This window comes from Eriocheir sinensis, chromosome 10 (genome assembly GCF_024679095.1).
Source record: "Eriocheir sinensis breed Jianghai 21 chromosome 10, ASM2467909v1, whole genome shotgun sequence".
Taxonomy (NCBI): Eukaryota; Metazoa; Arthropoda; class Malacostraca; order Decapoda; family Varunidae; genus Eriocheir; species Eriocheir sinensis.
Window position 1 is genome coordinate 16,755,582 of NC_066518.1, and position 14,767 is coordinate 16,770,348.

General features: G+C 42.9%; 1 protein-coding gene across 1 annotated transcript in view; it reads left to right on the forward strand.

Moving 5' to 3' along the window:
• LOC126996651 (multiple epidermal growth factor-like domains protein 6) overlaps window positions 1–14,767 on the forward strand; it is a gene marked incomplete at its 3' end in the record, with an annotated part of 167,059 nt that overhangs the window by 81,447 nt on the left and 70,845 nt on the right. Inside the window, 1 exon segment of the mRNA XM_050857334.1 lies at window positions 10,222–10,359. Coding sequence (XP_050713291.1) covers window positions 10,222–10,359 — 138 coding nt within the window.

Consider the following 14,767-nt stretch of genomic DNA (forward strand, 5'->3'; position numbering starts at 1 on the left):
AGTGATTCGCGTGTTTCAGGTCACTGCTGATAGTGACCCCAAGATCCTTTTCCTCCTACATCGCCTGCAGAGGTTTCCCATTCATGATGTATGTGTGGTTACTATTTCTGGATCCAATGTGCATTTTTTTAAAATGTGGCCAATAGCACCGGTAGGCTTATCCATAGGGGCCTGATGGTCGGCATGAGCCCGTTATGGCGCAGGCCATTGTTTATAGTGGCGCCATTATTATTGGCACATGCTGCCCCCCGGAGCTCATTCTTAGTTCCACTTGCGCTGTACAGCTTCTTCTAGAGTCCGGGTTGATGGGTGGTCTTCAGGACAGTATGTGGGTAGTCTTAGGCTACTCGGCGGCATGACTTTGCATTTGTTAACATTAAAGGACATTTGCCATTTTTCCGACCATTCAATAATGTGACTGAGGTCTTTCTGAATGATTTCGCAGTCGGTCTTTGTGAGGGCCTTTCCACCCACCTTGGTGTCATTAGCAAATTTCGATATTGTGGATTTCAGTCCTGATTCTAGGTCGTTGACATATATATATATATATATATATATATATATATATATATATATATATATATATATATATATATATATATATATATATATATATATATATATATATGATAAAAAGAATGAGTCCCAGCACTGACCCTTGAGGCACTCCACTAGTGACTGGAAGCCAATCGGAAGGCTGTCCGTTGAGTAGTACTCATTGTTTTCTGTCGGTGAGCCAATCTATTATCCACGCGATCACATTGGCTCCAATGCCCGCCGAGTGCAGTTTCTTAAAGAGTCGCTCGTGCGGTACCTTGTTGAAGTCTTTCTGAAAGTCCAGGTATATATAACATCACTGGGGATGTGGTCATCCCAGTTCTTATATATACCTTGGAAGAAGTCTAATAGATTCGTTAAGCAGGAGCGCTTGTTTCTGAAGCCATGCTGGGTGTCGGAGATTATATTATTGTTTTCTAGAAACTTGACAAGTTTGTCTATAATAATCTTCGAGTATTTTTTTCCTGCCACTGATGTCAAACTTATGGGCCTGTAGTTTAATGCAACGCTTTTGTCTCCTTTTCTTTTAATTGGTGTTACGTTCGCCATCTCCCAGTTTTCTGGGACCTTGTTCAGTTGTACTGACCCGTTGAGTATGTTAGTGAGTGGCTGAAGTATTTGCTGTTTAATCTCTTTTAATAACCGCGAGGACAAGTTGTCGGGTCCCATTGACTTGTTCGTGTCGAGTTTGTCCAAGTACTTTTTCACTTCTTGGTCGCATATTGAGTCAATTTCCAGGGGCGTGATGCCCCTCGGCGGGTTAGGGCTCTTGGGAATGGTTTCAGTGTCCTTCATTTTTACCTTTCTGTAACGTACTGTATATCACTCCCACACCATATGAGTAGAAGAGAACTAGATCGTTAACACTCGGCCACTTTTTTTTTCAATGGTATTACCCAGTTTAGAAAGTGTTATGTTCTGACGATTTTTTTCATTTATTACAAATATTTTTTTTCTTGACTTAAAGCACAGTGCAGCAGAAAACGTCCGTAAAACACTTGATTCGGCGTGTCTCTACTGAAAATTAAGTTTGCAGAAAGTCACTAAAAATAATTTCATGACATTCAGAAACAGCTTACATTTTCAGGCTGCGAAATTGTGTGTTAGATTTATCGTGTCGAGAAAAATTGTGTCGCGGAAATAAGTAAGAGAAATACACCGTTCGGTCCTTGATACGAGAGTGGTCGGATACATAAAGGAAGAAAAACATGAAAAGGCAGGAAAAAAATGACAGATGAAGAAGCAAAAGGAAGATAAGTACCTGGATATGAATGATGGCTAAGTTGATAGAAACAGTTAAGACAAAACATACAGATAGAAAAGAAAGGGAGGTAGTAGATAGATAGAAAACACATGGAGATAAGCAGTTAGATACATAGGTAAGTAAAAAAAAAAAAAAAAAAAAAAAGACAGACAGACGAATGACAACATACTAAGCACATCAAAAGTAATACAATGAAAAACAGTTGGAAGGATGAAATTAAAGATATACCTAAAGATAACATGACCTTACGAGGCACACGGCTCTTTGCTCGCCTCTCCCATACCCGCCCGCCCGGCCGCCTCCCGGTGCCCGTCTGTAGCCACACTTAGCGCCCCGCAGCAACTTATCCGCCGTGTTTGAGAAAGCGATCAGTGAACAGCGACGGAGCTTCAAGGGCGTCAAGGCGCTGAGGGCGTGTCGGGTGCTGTGTGTCAGGGCCGCGAGCATCTCAGACTCGAAGCGGCGGATATAGTTCGTCTTGTTATATCGACCCTGCTCCTCATAATAATTATTTTCTTCCGTTCTTACGTTTCCGTTCTGGTAATTTTCTCACTTAGAGTGTCTGTTGTTTTCTTTTTCCTCCTCTTTCTGTTCTCCGCCTAGCTCCTATTCCTCCTAATCCTATCCCTTTACTCCCTTTTCCTTCCCATTTTCTTCCTCTTTTTTCTTATATTCATCACACTCCTATTCATTCATATTTTCCTATACTTCTTCCTTTTCATTTCCTACTTTTTATACTTTCCCTTTTCTCCTTAACTCGTTTTCCTTCTGTTACTCCCTTTATGTGTCCCTTTTATTCTCTTCTTCTGTTAGTACTCCTTTAATTTTTTTTCACTCCTCCTCCTAATCCTCCTCCTCCTCCGTCCCTCTCTGTGCCTCGGCCATCCTCCAGGTCGTCAGTCAGCCATTTACAGGCCGTGGCAGCCCAAGACTTTTTTTAATTACCTGCGTCAGTAACCTGAAGCGGCACTGTATGTAACTCTCTCAGCCTCCCCATTACCATCTCTCTCTCTCTCTCTCTCTCTCTCTCTCTCTCTCTCTCTCTCTCTCTCTCTCTCTCTCTCTCTCTCTCTCTCTCTCTCTCTCTCTCTCTCTCTCTCTCTCTCTCTCTCATACTCTCTTTCTCTCTCAAAATGACGGAAATAAGCTTATCTTTTGTAATTGTAGTTGATCTTACCATACGAATTTAGACTGATATGCAATAAAAAAAGCCTAAAATATTCCGTACACTCGCCTCCGTATTTGCTCCTGCTCACCGCCACGAAATGCACGCGTTATATTGGTCACGGCGACACCTATTCTTAACTACCATCCCCCTCTCACACTCTGTCACCGCCGCCAACTTAAGGCCCCGAAGGTTGAGCAGTCTCCGTTATTTGTTTCATTTATATTGTCTTTTCATTCCTTTACTCGCTTCTCGTTTTCTTTATTTCCCGTTGTTTGACTCGTCGATCCATTAGTCTCTGCCTGTATCTGTGTCTGTGTTTTTAAGTCTTTGTTTTTATGTCTGTATCAGCCTGTGTTCATACGTTTCTATTTGTGCCTGCCTGTGCCTTCTGTGTCTGCCTTTGGAGTTCGAATATATAAAAGTAAAAATAAAGGTGTTTTTTTATGTAAGTTTTGGTTTGGTTGGCAGTTCTGTAACCGTCGTTCATATTGCAAACGTAAAGGAATGTTGGCTCTATACAATTCAAAGGTAACTAGAAAGAATATGAACTGCCTTTTTTTGTATTTCCCGCGGTCAACTTTCTATCAAGATTACAGTCGAGTCGTTCTAAAAAATATGTACAGTTTTATCATCCTTTCCCTTTTCCAGTTTATATTTTTCGTTTTATTTTGGTGCCTTGCCGCGCGGGTTTATTCGTTGTCAGCTTCTCACTGTCAGTTACACATTCCGTCTCGCCTCCCTTCCCGCCCCTCACTCCTTTGAACTTCAGCAACTCTTTTAAATTTCGTACACTGAAATTTTAAATGCCGGACTGGTGGGTAACAAGTCTGCACTTTTACTTCTTCCCTTTTTTATCATTACGCTTTCCTCACCCACTCCCAGTATCTCTTTTTCTACCCTTCCTCATCTTCTTTTTCTCATCACCTCCTACTCTAACTACTGTTTCTTCCCGTCACTCCCATAAAGTTTTAAATATATTCAGGTAAATGTACCATCCAAATATTACCATCCCACAATATAAAAGTAATGATGATGATAATAATAATAATAATAATAATAATAATAATAATAATAATAATAATAATAATAATAATAATAATAATAATAATAATAATAATAATATATTGATAATAATAATTATAGTAAATACACTTTTATCACTCCTACTATTTACATTTTTTCCCTCGCCTATTTACACGCTCCTTAACGCCACTATAACCACTGAAAAAAACTCACAACGTAGTCCCGCACGCCCCTACCTGGCTGGTGAATATTCTTAATAACTGGCAACTGAGGATCTTCATGACACGCGTGGACAGCATGAGTTACGCGGTATGTCAGCCTTCCCTTCCCCGAGCACCAGTAAAAGGCTAATCTAATATTCCTCCTGAAGGGGTGCGAGGCGACTATAAGAAGCTGCCTCTAGGGTGGTGACGCGACAGAGGAAGGATGGAAGGAAGAAGGGGTGAAGAAGAGTATGTACCGTTGGCATGTGTCGTCGAGGTGGAGTGTGTGTGTGTCTGTGTGTGTGTCTGTGTGTGTGTGTGTGTGTGTGTGTGTGTGTGTGTGTGTGTGTGTGTGTGTGTGTGTGTCACTTGCAATTTGGCAAGGAAGGTGTGATGGGGTGTTGGCTTATGTAAAGGTGCGGAGAAGTGCAGTGTGTGTGTGTGTGTGTGTGTGTGTGTTTCGTGTGTATTTCTGTGAACACACACACACACACACACACACACACACACACGCACACACACACAGAAAGGTAAATGAGGTAGAGAGGAGAGGCATGCGTGTGTCAGGTCGGGATGGCGTGCAGGTGGAGGAAGGAAGGAACATACGCACAAACAGTTCAAGAAAATGTTGCCAAGCGGAGAAAAGCTGCAGTGGTGGTACAGTGCAGCCCTATTTTATCCGCCACTGTAAACACTAGAGCATAAAATAAGTCGGCGGCAGAGAAAAATAGTGTTATAATGCCACACCGTACGCAAAAAAGCTACCTACCTCCTTAAAAAGATTGAAATGAGAATGAACAAATCTTAAAGAAGCTGGACGCTGATGAGTGTAAATGACACATGTTTTAGATCGCCTTCATATTGCTTTGTGTTCTTGGATAGGGTTCACTTTCTTGGCTGATTGTACATGGCGTTGCCAGTAGACCACTCAGCAACGCACCACATGCAGCAGCGGCAGCCTAGCAATAATGTCCCCCACTGGCACACTTCCTCGAGGTTGGCCGATGAGTCTCCGCATCTGCTACCAATAAATTTTTCTCTTCCGCTGCTGAGCTTAATCTGACATGAATAAACAAGAAGTTATGCGATTTTCTGAGTGCGTGTGTCGTATTGGCCTTAGCTAACAACTCTTACTTCTGCTGCTGATTTGAATATGACCTCCATACAACTTAGCAGTGATACGATTTTTTGTAAAGGTTTGGGTTATCAGATACCTTGCTTCTCTTTGCCTTTATGCAAACAACCTTCGTTACGTTTGAAGTGATCATAATGTACTAACAGGATGAAAAAGTTTCGTCTATTTAGATCTTCTCATTTGTTTCTCAGGATGTTGCAATATTAATTAATCTGACCTGAGGCTCCGTGGCCCTTAAGCTATACAGACACACGGCTTAAGCATTCCAGTAGTTATTCTAAGTGCATCTCTTTTTTTTCTGAGTATACTGTATAAGGTATATCTACCTACCTTCCCGTCTATTCAATTATCTATCTATCAATTTATCTATCAATCTATCATCTATCTATCTATCCCTCAGCACACAATCCCTTGTATGATGTTTTAGATTCCCGTAACGTACCTAAGGTTGGGGACAGGTAGGCAGGTGGGGAGGCGGTGGCCAAGTGGTTAGCGTGCGGGTGAGCCCGTGGACCTAGGTTCGAGACCCGCCGATGCACACTGACAATTTCCACCCATCGCCGAGTGGCGGAAGATTACCCAAAATTCAGCGAGATTGTTCAAGTGGAGCACCCGGGAGGGGGGGGGGGGGGGGAGGGGGGAGGGCAGAATAGGCCAAGCAAGAGCTATATACCACGTCAGCCAATTAAATAAAAATTCCCCTGGGCCACTAACGGGCTGGGGTTGTCCAAGAAGCCTACCGGCGCTATAGACAGCACCTAAAGAGAGAAAAAAAAAAAAAAAAAGGTCATCCGCATAATGACACTAATCAGACAGTCGCGCTTTAAATACGGGTTAGGAAGAGGAGAAGTGTTCCTCCCTTTGCAGTGTAACTAATTTTCAAGGGAAGGGAGGTAACTAACTAAATAATGGGGAGCATACGTCCGCGGGGCATGGAATTTATAATTGAAGGTGAGGGGAACACCGTCCCGGGCAACGCCACTAAAATAAAATAGAAAATCAAAGCAAGAATAATGGAAAATCATATAACTGAAGATTATCTTTTTTTCAGAAGAATAGCATACTGAGATTAAATCTCCTAAAATCTGCTGTCTAGCCCAATCTGTTTTCTTGGCCGTGAAATGTATATAAAAAAAATGAACGAACTGTCTCTCTCTCCCGCCAGTGGAAGTTAATTAATTGGATTGTTTTTTGTGGGTACTCACGTACTGAGGATATATATTTTTACGTCTTTTGTTTTGCCTTTGGTCTGTCTCCTATAACGGAAAGAATAATAAAAAACTGCACGCCCTAACAGCTAACCTCAAAATATTCAAGGATAATTCTATAGTCAACTCCATGCAGTATATAAATGTACGTTTATTAAAGGTTCTGTCTTATTTTAACATCACTCATAACTCATATTTACATCCTTAAACAGACAATTTCCTATCCTGCTGAAAGACAGAACAGCAAGTGGTAATTTCTCAAAGTTACACAAAATCGCCGTATAATAACCTCAATAGGTCTAGAGACAAAGATCACTGCCGGTGATTTCTCAAGATAATGGACGAGAACCTTAAATTAGTCTTAAAAACTGGTGAAATAGCACTTGAGAGGAAGCCAAATAAACAGACGAAGAGAGAAAAAAAATAGAGCTAATCACACGGACAAGTAAGATAACGGTGCGTAAAATGGGTATAATCGTCTCGTTAGCTCTCAGGCGTAAAATGTGAGGCTCCGGCCAGGCTTTGCGCCGCCCACGTCCGCGAAAACTCTACGAGAAAGGAGGTAAAAGTAGAAAGACCAACAAAAGAGGTGAGGAGATACAGAGAGGAATTGGGGGTGACTACGGTGAGAGGTAAGGGGACGAAGGTAAAAATAAGCTCAAAAGGAAATAAACAGGAAGAGAAGTGGTAGAGAAGAACGATTAGAACAAAGAAAACAGTTGGAGGAAAATAAGTACCTGAAAAATAATAACTATAAATAGGATGAGGAGGGAGGACGGGAAGGATGGGTGGAAAGGGAAGGGGAAGAAGGAAAAACAGCTCAAGGGAGGATAAGCAGATAGAAGGGATATTAAGAAGGGACATATAGTGTGAGTGTAACTGGATGAAAAGAGAAACTATGACAAAAAAAAAAGAAGATGATTGGAAAGAGGAGTGAGGGTTGGGCGCTTGAAGAGAAAGGAGAGATATGGAAGGGGTAAAATAACTTAATGATGATCAAGGCGTGAAAAGTGATGACAGGGAAGAAAAAAAAGGGGGAGTAAATTGAAAAAAAAAATATGAAGAAAAGTTAGGGAAGAGGGAGAGAAAAGATGTCTGGTGTGAAAGAAAAGGAAAGAACACATCACCTAAGAAAATAATGACCAAAAAGAGGAGCGGAGGAGCTGGACGAATGAGGGAGAAAAGAAGGGACTGACGGGGAATAAACAGGATGAAAAAAGACAAACACGATGAATACAAGTGAGAGTGCAAGAAAAGAACCGGGATAAAGAGGAAAGAGATCGAAAGATGCATATATTTCAAGCGGAAATGAATATTTAGAGATATTGGTGAAAGAATTTCGGCTACATGAAGCGAGGCTGCTGATGAAGTGAAGGTAATGGATTAAACAAATAACAACGCACCAACATGAACAGAGTAATGCTGGGATCACACATCTGCGATTTCGCTCTGCGACGGTTGGCGATTTTGAAAATGCACGAAATCGTGGGAGCATCGCCATTGTCTCTGCGAGTTTGCCTCTGTTTCAACTCACAGCAACATGGTGAGGGAGGGTCGCTCGCCTATACGCACACGAGGGACACAAGCGAGGGGACGTCGAGGTGAATCGTGCGTGAATGTGCGCGAATGTACGCAGAGGAGCCCAATTTTGAAAATAAAACCCGTTGCCACGGTTCGCGATGAACGCAGGGCCTGGCCACTATGCGCGACCGACCCTCGTCTAGCCGCTCGACGACGTTCGACGTCGCACGCATGGTCGAGAAAACGTCGAGGGCGCGTCGCTGTACTACCCATAATAAGCGAGCAACACTATCGCGCTCTCTCTACCATCCATCCCCCACACACCACATATTATATACGTATATATATATATATATATATATATATATATATATATATATATATATATATATATATATATATATATATATATATATATATATATATATATATATATATATATATATATATATATATATACACACACACACACACACACACACACACACACACTAACCAGAAATTAATCTTGGCACTCTGCATATCCCGACGCTCTAACGCTGAGGTTATTATTTCGGCTGATCAACCTTATAGGCTTTCAATATGGTAAAATAATCCCCATCTGGCAACGCCAGTTGCTTGTGTCGATTCAAATTTGATAGTCGGTTAGTAACGAACACCCAGTGCTTCAAGTAAGTAGTAGCCCGTGCTACCCTCCCTTGCTGTCGCTGATATTATTTTATTGTTTCTTGCCTCTAATTTAGCAGTTTTTAAACTGGGGGTCGTGATCTCCTGGGAACAAAGTAAGTTGTTTTGAGGAATATTGGATTTTATTCGTATGGTGTACGGTTTTCTGCATGTTATACCGTATCTACAACTTATGTAATAAATGGTAAGTAGAAAGAGTTTTACAATCTGTAATAACTTGCTAACAAGCTAATGAAGTAGTCAAGATAAATACATTATAATTTTATTGTGTACTCTAGCTAATAATTTTACTGTGTACACTAGCTTATAATTTTGCATTTTGTTAAACCAGGCTATTATTTTGCATTTAGGAATACTATTCTATTATTTTGTATTCATGAACACTAGGCTATTATTTAGCAGTTAGGAATACTATTCTATTATTTTGTATTTATGAACACTAGGGTATTATTTTGCATTTAGGAATACTATTCTATTATTTTCCATTCATGAACAATAAGCTATTATTTAGCAGTTAGGAATAATATACTATTATTATAAATTCATGAATATTAAGCTATTATTTTGCAGGCGGGCAGGATAGCGGCGTGTGGCAAGACAGTGTGAGTGCGAGCGAGTGGTCGGTCGCCAACGGTTTTTCACACCCTCCCGCTCGCTCGCTTCCATCTCGCTTTCCGAAGCATCGTCGCTGCCATACGCACGATGTACAAAGTCGCTCGCATATACGTTCACATACACCGCGACCCCTTGCGTTTGACGAGGGTATGCGAGCGCATACTGCGATCGTCTCTCGCTTAACCGTGCTAATAATCGTGCGATTTGGCCAATATCGCAGACCTTCTGCGAACTTTTTGAACATTTCAAAATGTTCGCGCGACGGGCCGGCACCCCCAAGTCGAGCGAACTTTACCGCGCGACTATTGCGACTAATCGCAGGGACGTCGCTACGATGTCGAGCGTATATGCCGATTTCGGAAAGTTTCAAAATCGCCAACCGTCGCAGAGCGAAATCGCGGATGTATGATCCCAGCATAAGAGGTGAAGGTGAAAGGTGTGCGATGCGCCGAGGGTCTACTTCGGCTTGGGATAAACACCTTTTATTTAATTTTAGTGTGGAATATAGACAAGCATGAGCAAAGATTTATACTTCAAATATTTCCATAGAAATATAACGCATAAACCACTAGCACCATCACCAAAACCACCACCACCACCACAACTACTATTACTATTACCACTTTGTTTACGTAACAAGACAACATACAAAGAAACAATTTAAGTCTACAACAAACAGCATCCACTAAAACACAAACATTTGTTTAAGGAAAATCCAAACAGCTTAAATACCCCTCTCTTAAAAGATTTAGTTTATAGGAAGGAGAGACTACAACAACAAACACAACAGCTACATACCCTTATCTTTAACGCACGCCCTTCCTCCTCCCCTTTCACAGACCCAACGTGTGCAGGTACGAGAGGGCGGAGCAGGTGTCGGTGCGGGTGCCGTCTGTGCGTGCCTTCACCGCCTCCGTCAGAGTGTACAGGCCGGGATGCTACACCGACAAGCCAGCCTGCATCAAGTATGAGAAGAGGTGAGATGGTGTGTGTGTGTGCGTGTGTGGAGAGAGAGAGAGAGAGAGAGAGAGAGAGAGAGAGAGAGAGAGAGAGAGAGAGAGAGAGAGAGAGAGAGAGAGAGAGAGAGAGAGAGAGAGAGTTGACATGTCCACATTCCATGCAATATTTTTCAATCAGCAAGAAGCATTTAAAAAACAAGCATCAAAACACACGCACACGCACACACACGCACACGCACACACACACACACACACACACACACACACACACACACACGCACAACGTCTACATCCTGCGATCCCAAAAATTAATTGCCAAAAGTACAAAAAAAAAAATGAATTCCGTCACATATACGCCAGGTGAGAGCGTGAAATTCAGTGATCCTGATGTTCTGGTATGTGTGTGTGTGTGTGTGTGTGTGTGTGTGTGTGTGTGTGTGTGTGTGTGTGTGTGTGTGTGTGTGTGTGTGTGTGTGTGTGTGTGTGTGTGTGTGTGTGTGTGTGTGTGTGTGTGTGTGTGTGTGTGTGTGTGTACGCGCGCGCTCAAACTATGCTGCTTTAGTGAACGCACACTAAGCACCGACAACACTCAACTTGCCTAAGCTTCCGAGTAGAAATAACGGTACGCGACGCTTGTTCTCCTGACTGTCGACGGACAAAGCCACTCGTTCTCTAGTCGAGGGCTAATATAACTAGCTGACACACCTACTGCTTCCTCGTTGCAAAGTTCTTTCTCTCTCTCTCTCTCTCTCGATATATTTTTTTTTCGTCCCCAAATTAGTTTTCTCAGATAGAAAAGGAAATGAGTTTTTTTTTTAAGACGTAATGAACTCAGCAATGTCTGTATTTGATCGTTAATTGCACACACACACACACACACACACACACACACACACACACACACACACACACACACACACACACACACACACACACACACACACACACACACACACACACACACACACACACACACACACACACACACACACACACACACACAAGACCGCTATAATTGGTGCAGATTAGTTTGCCCACTTGACTGAAACTGGAAAGTGAGGCCGCGGCAGGAAGGGAGAAGTTTAGAACCTCAGCAGCACAAATTAATCTACTTAGTTGGAGTAACGTTAGGTGTTTTGCAATTAACGATCAAATACAGACTTTGCTGAGTTCAATATGTCATAAAAAAAGCACTTCCTTTTATATCTGTGATAAATAATTTGGGGACGAAAATATATCGAGAGAGAGAGAGAGAGAGAGAGAGAGAGAGAGAGAGAGAGAGAGAGAGAGAGAGAGAGAGAGAGAGAGAGAGAGAGAGAGTATCATTAAAAGTAAAAAATTCAGGTATCACAGTCAGAGCAGGTTAGATAACTTTGAAAAGTCATTATGAGCAACGCCTTCCTGCCTGATCTGAAGTCTTCATTGCGATATTCTCGATTTCTAATATCACTTTCAAAACGGCTTTTCTTTACATGTGTGAGGCAAGATGTGCACACACACACACACACACACACACACACACACACACACACACACACACACACACACACACACACAAAAGAGGTGTTGGTGTGAAGTTACGGCAATACCTAGAGATCAGTCACCTCAGAGCATCAAGCATTTTATCATGATCAGACCATGGCGAATTACACACGGACACACATACGCACACACACACGCACAAACACATGCACACAAGCGGCCCAACCTTCCAGAATGATGTCATTAAAGTGTGTCCGATATGAGACGAGACTCGTCTTGTTTGATTACTACAACTTGCCTTCACTCTCCCTTCCGTCTCCTCCTTCTTCCTCCCTCTTCAGACGCCTGATATCGCAGAGGCGGCAGGCAAAGGGAGCAGGGAAGAATGGGTCAGTGCGAAGGGATAAGAGGAGGAAGGCAGAGAGGAAGAAGAACAAGATGCTTTTTTATATTGTGTTTAGATTACTTTTCGAAGTTCCTATTTTCCATCTCAAGACTTGAAGATGAGACTGAGTAAAGTTTTCGTCTTATCTCTTTTACTCACTTCATTTTCTTCAGGATAAGAAAATCGAAAAAGTAAAGAAATCGTAGAGTTTTCGAGTGGGAAATAAAATAATGGCAAGAAAAGTTTAAAAAGTTTCCTCAGATGGCATCCAGGCGAGAAAGCCTAAAATGCACGATAAAAAAGAGGAAGGAGGAAACTGATATAGAGCACAAGCAATATACAAATGAAGCTTTTTATCATCTGCATGGCTGAGCCTTAGGCTGGCAGGAGGTGTGTCAAAGGGAGGAGTCTTTGGGCTCCATTGGTTACCGTGTTAAGCTTCTCTTTTTCCTGGCGGACTGTATCGCCTCATGTGGGCCGCTTACACTAAATATTTTATGTGGGTCTCGTTGTGCCTTTGATATAGTGGATACTGATCTGGGTACTTAGCATCGACTCCCATGTAGTACATGTTTTTTTTTTCTCTATCCTCAGACAAATTGCATCGCCGTGCTCAAAAATTCTTTGACACCTTATATGGATCGCTTACACCACACCTTTCCAGGGCTCACCGTGTCCTTGTCACTGTGCACACGAAACTGCATACCTGGCCTCGGCTCCTTTGTGTAGTTTTTCTTTCCACAAAACAAGTTGTACCGCCTCGGACCCATGATTGTTGCATCCAGTCCTGTCGCTTATGGAGACATGTGCTGCTGTTTGGCGAGTGTTCGACATCTCCTGATCTATAATTTCGGCACGCCGGCCCGTGGAAGGGACGGAGGCGGTGACGAACAGACAGACACAAACTCCCTCAGCACAACACTTCCATGTATTTTTTCCACCTGCCCTACGGGATACCCACCTCTTCCTCAGTAATTACTCACTACACAAGGCCTGGCAGAAGGGTAATGTATTTCAATACGTCCCGTCACCTAAAAAGGCTTATTACCCGCGCCGTGTATGGGAGGTGAATTGTATGTCGGCCCTGAACCCATACTTACGGCGGGAGGCTTGTTAGTCCCGGCGAAAATTACCGGTAATTTACGAAAACTTAAGGAAACGGCACCAAGCAGCTGTGATTCAGGCTGCTTGCGTTCCCCGAGTGTTCCGCGCAAGAGAACATTGGACTTTGGGCGATAAGACAAAGGGACAAAGGTAGTCTGCACAAGTATACAGATATACTCTGGAATGCCATGAAGTAAGTGAAGGACACATGAGCAAAAAATATAGCACCATTAAGCAGCCTGTTTGGAGACGTGAAAGGAGGAGCAAAGACAACCGAGATAAACGTGGAAATTAACCAAAGGAAGACTAAAGATACTGACAGATAAGATAATGCTCCGCAAAGACTGCGGACAATGAGACGCCGAGGAGGAGGAGGAGGAGGTAGAGGTGGAGGAGGAGGTGGAGGAGGAGGGGGAGGATCACATGTTGGAAATATTATGAAGATTGAGAAGAGATAAGTAGGGAGGGGAGGGGAGGGAAGGAGGATAACAAGGAGGGAGGAGTTGGAAGGGGGAGGGGCAGCGGATTCCTTTAATGGCGATAATGACTTCGAACTTTCACACAATACGCGTTTTATCTCCCGCAGCCCACCTGGCCGCGAGATCCATTTATGTCGTCGATATCGTGAGGCAAATCGATCTTTAATGACTGGTAATCTAAAGCTCCTAACGATATCAGAGTCGAGTGAATATCTCCTCCAGGTGCGTTAATTAAACATTCCCTTAATAGGTATGCAAGGGACGGTCCATTACTACAAGACAGGTGATAACGCTCTGCCTCATTACAGCCTCTCATTTCCCCGTGACGCGCCTTATGCCTTGTTCTGTCTTTCCCTTTCTCGCCTCTTCATGAGGATAAACTAACCCAGATTTAACTGCTCTGCCTCATTACTGCTTCTCACCCCTCCCACCTTGTCGCGCCTTATACCTTATTTTGTCTTTCCTTTCCCTTTAACTGCTCCTCTCTGCCTCATTAACAGCCTCTTCCCTGTTTTTCTTTCCACTCCTTGCCGCCTCAAAAGGACAAACTAACCCCGACTTGCTCCTCTCCGCGGGTGGCTACGTGACCTCCCAAACCTGAGTTATTCCTGCGAGCACCAGATAACTAAATAACAGAGGCTCTATATGGATGGTTGTGTTCAAAGGGCACGCCGCTATTCCCTTACCTGTGGCAGAGAGAGAGAGAGAGAGAGAGAGAGAGAGAGAGAGAGAGAGAGAGAGAGAGAGAGAGAGAGAGAGAGAGAGAGAGAGAGAGAGAGAGAGAGAGAGAGAGATAGAGAGATAGAGAGAGAGAGAGAGAGAGAGAGAGAGAGAGAGAGAGAGAGAGAGAGAGAGAGAGAGAGAGAGAGAGAGAGAGAGAGAGAGAGAGAGAGAGAGAGAGAGAGAGAGAGAGAGAGAGAGAGAGAGAGAGAGAGAGAGAGAGAGAGAGAGAGAGAGAGAGAGAGAGAGAGTGTGT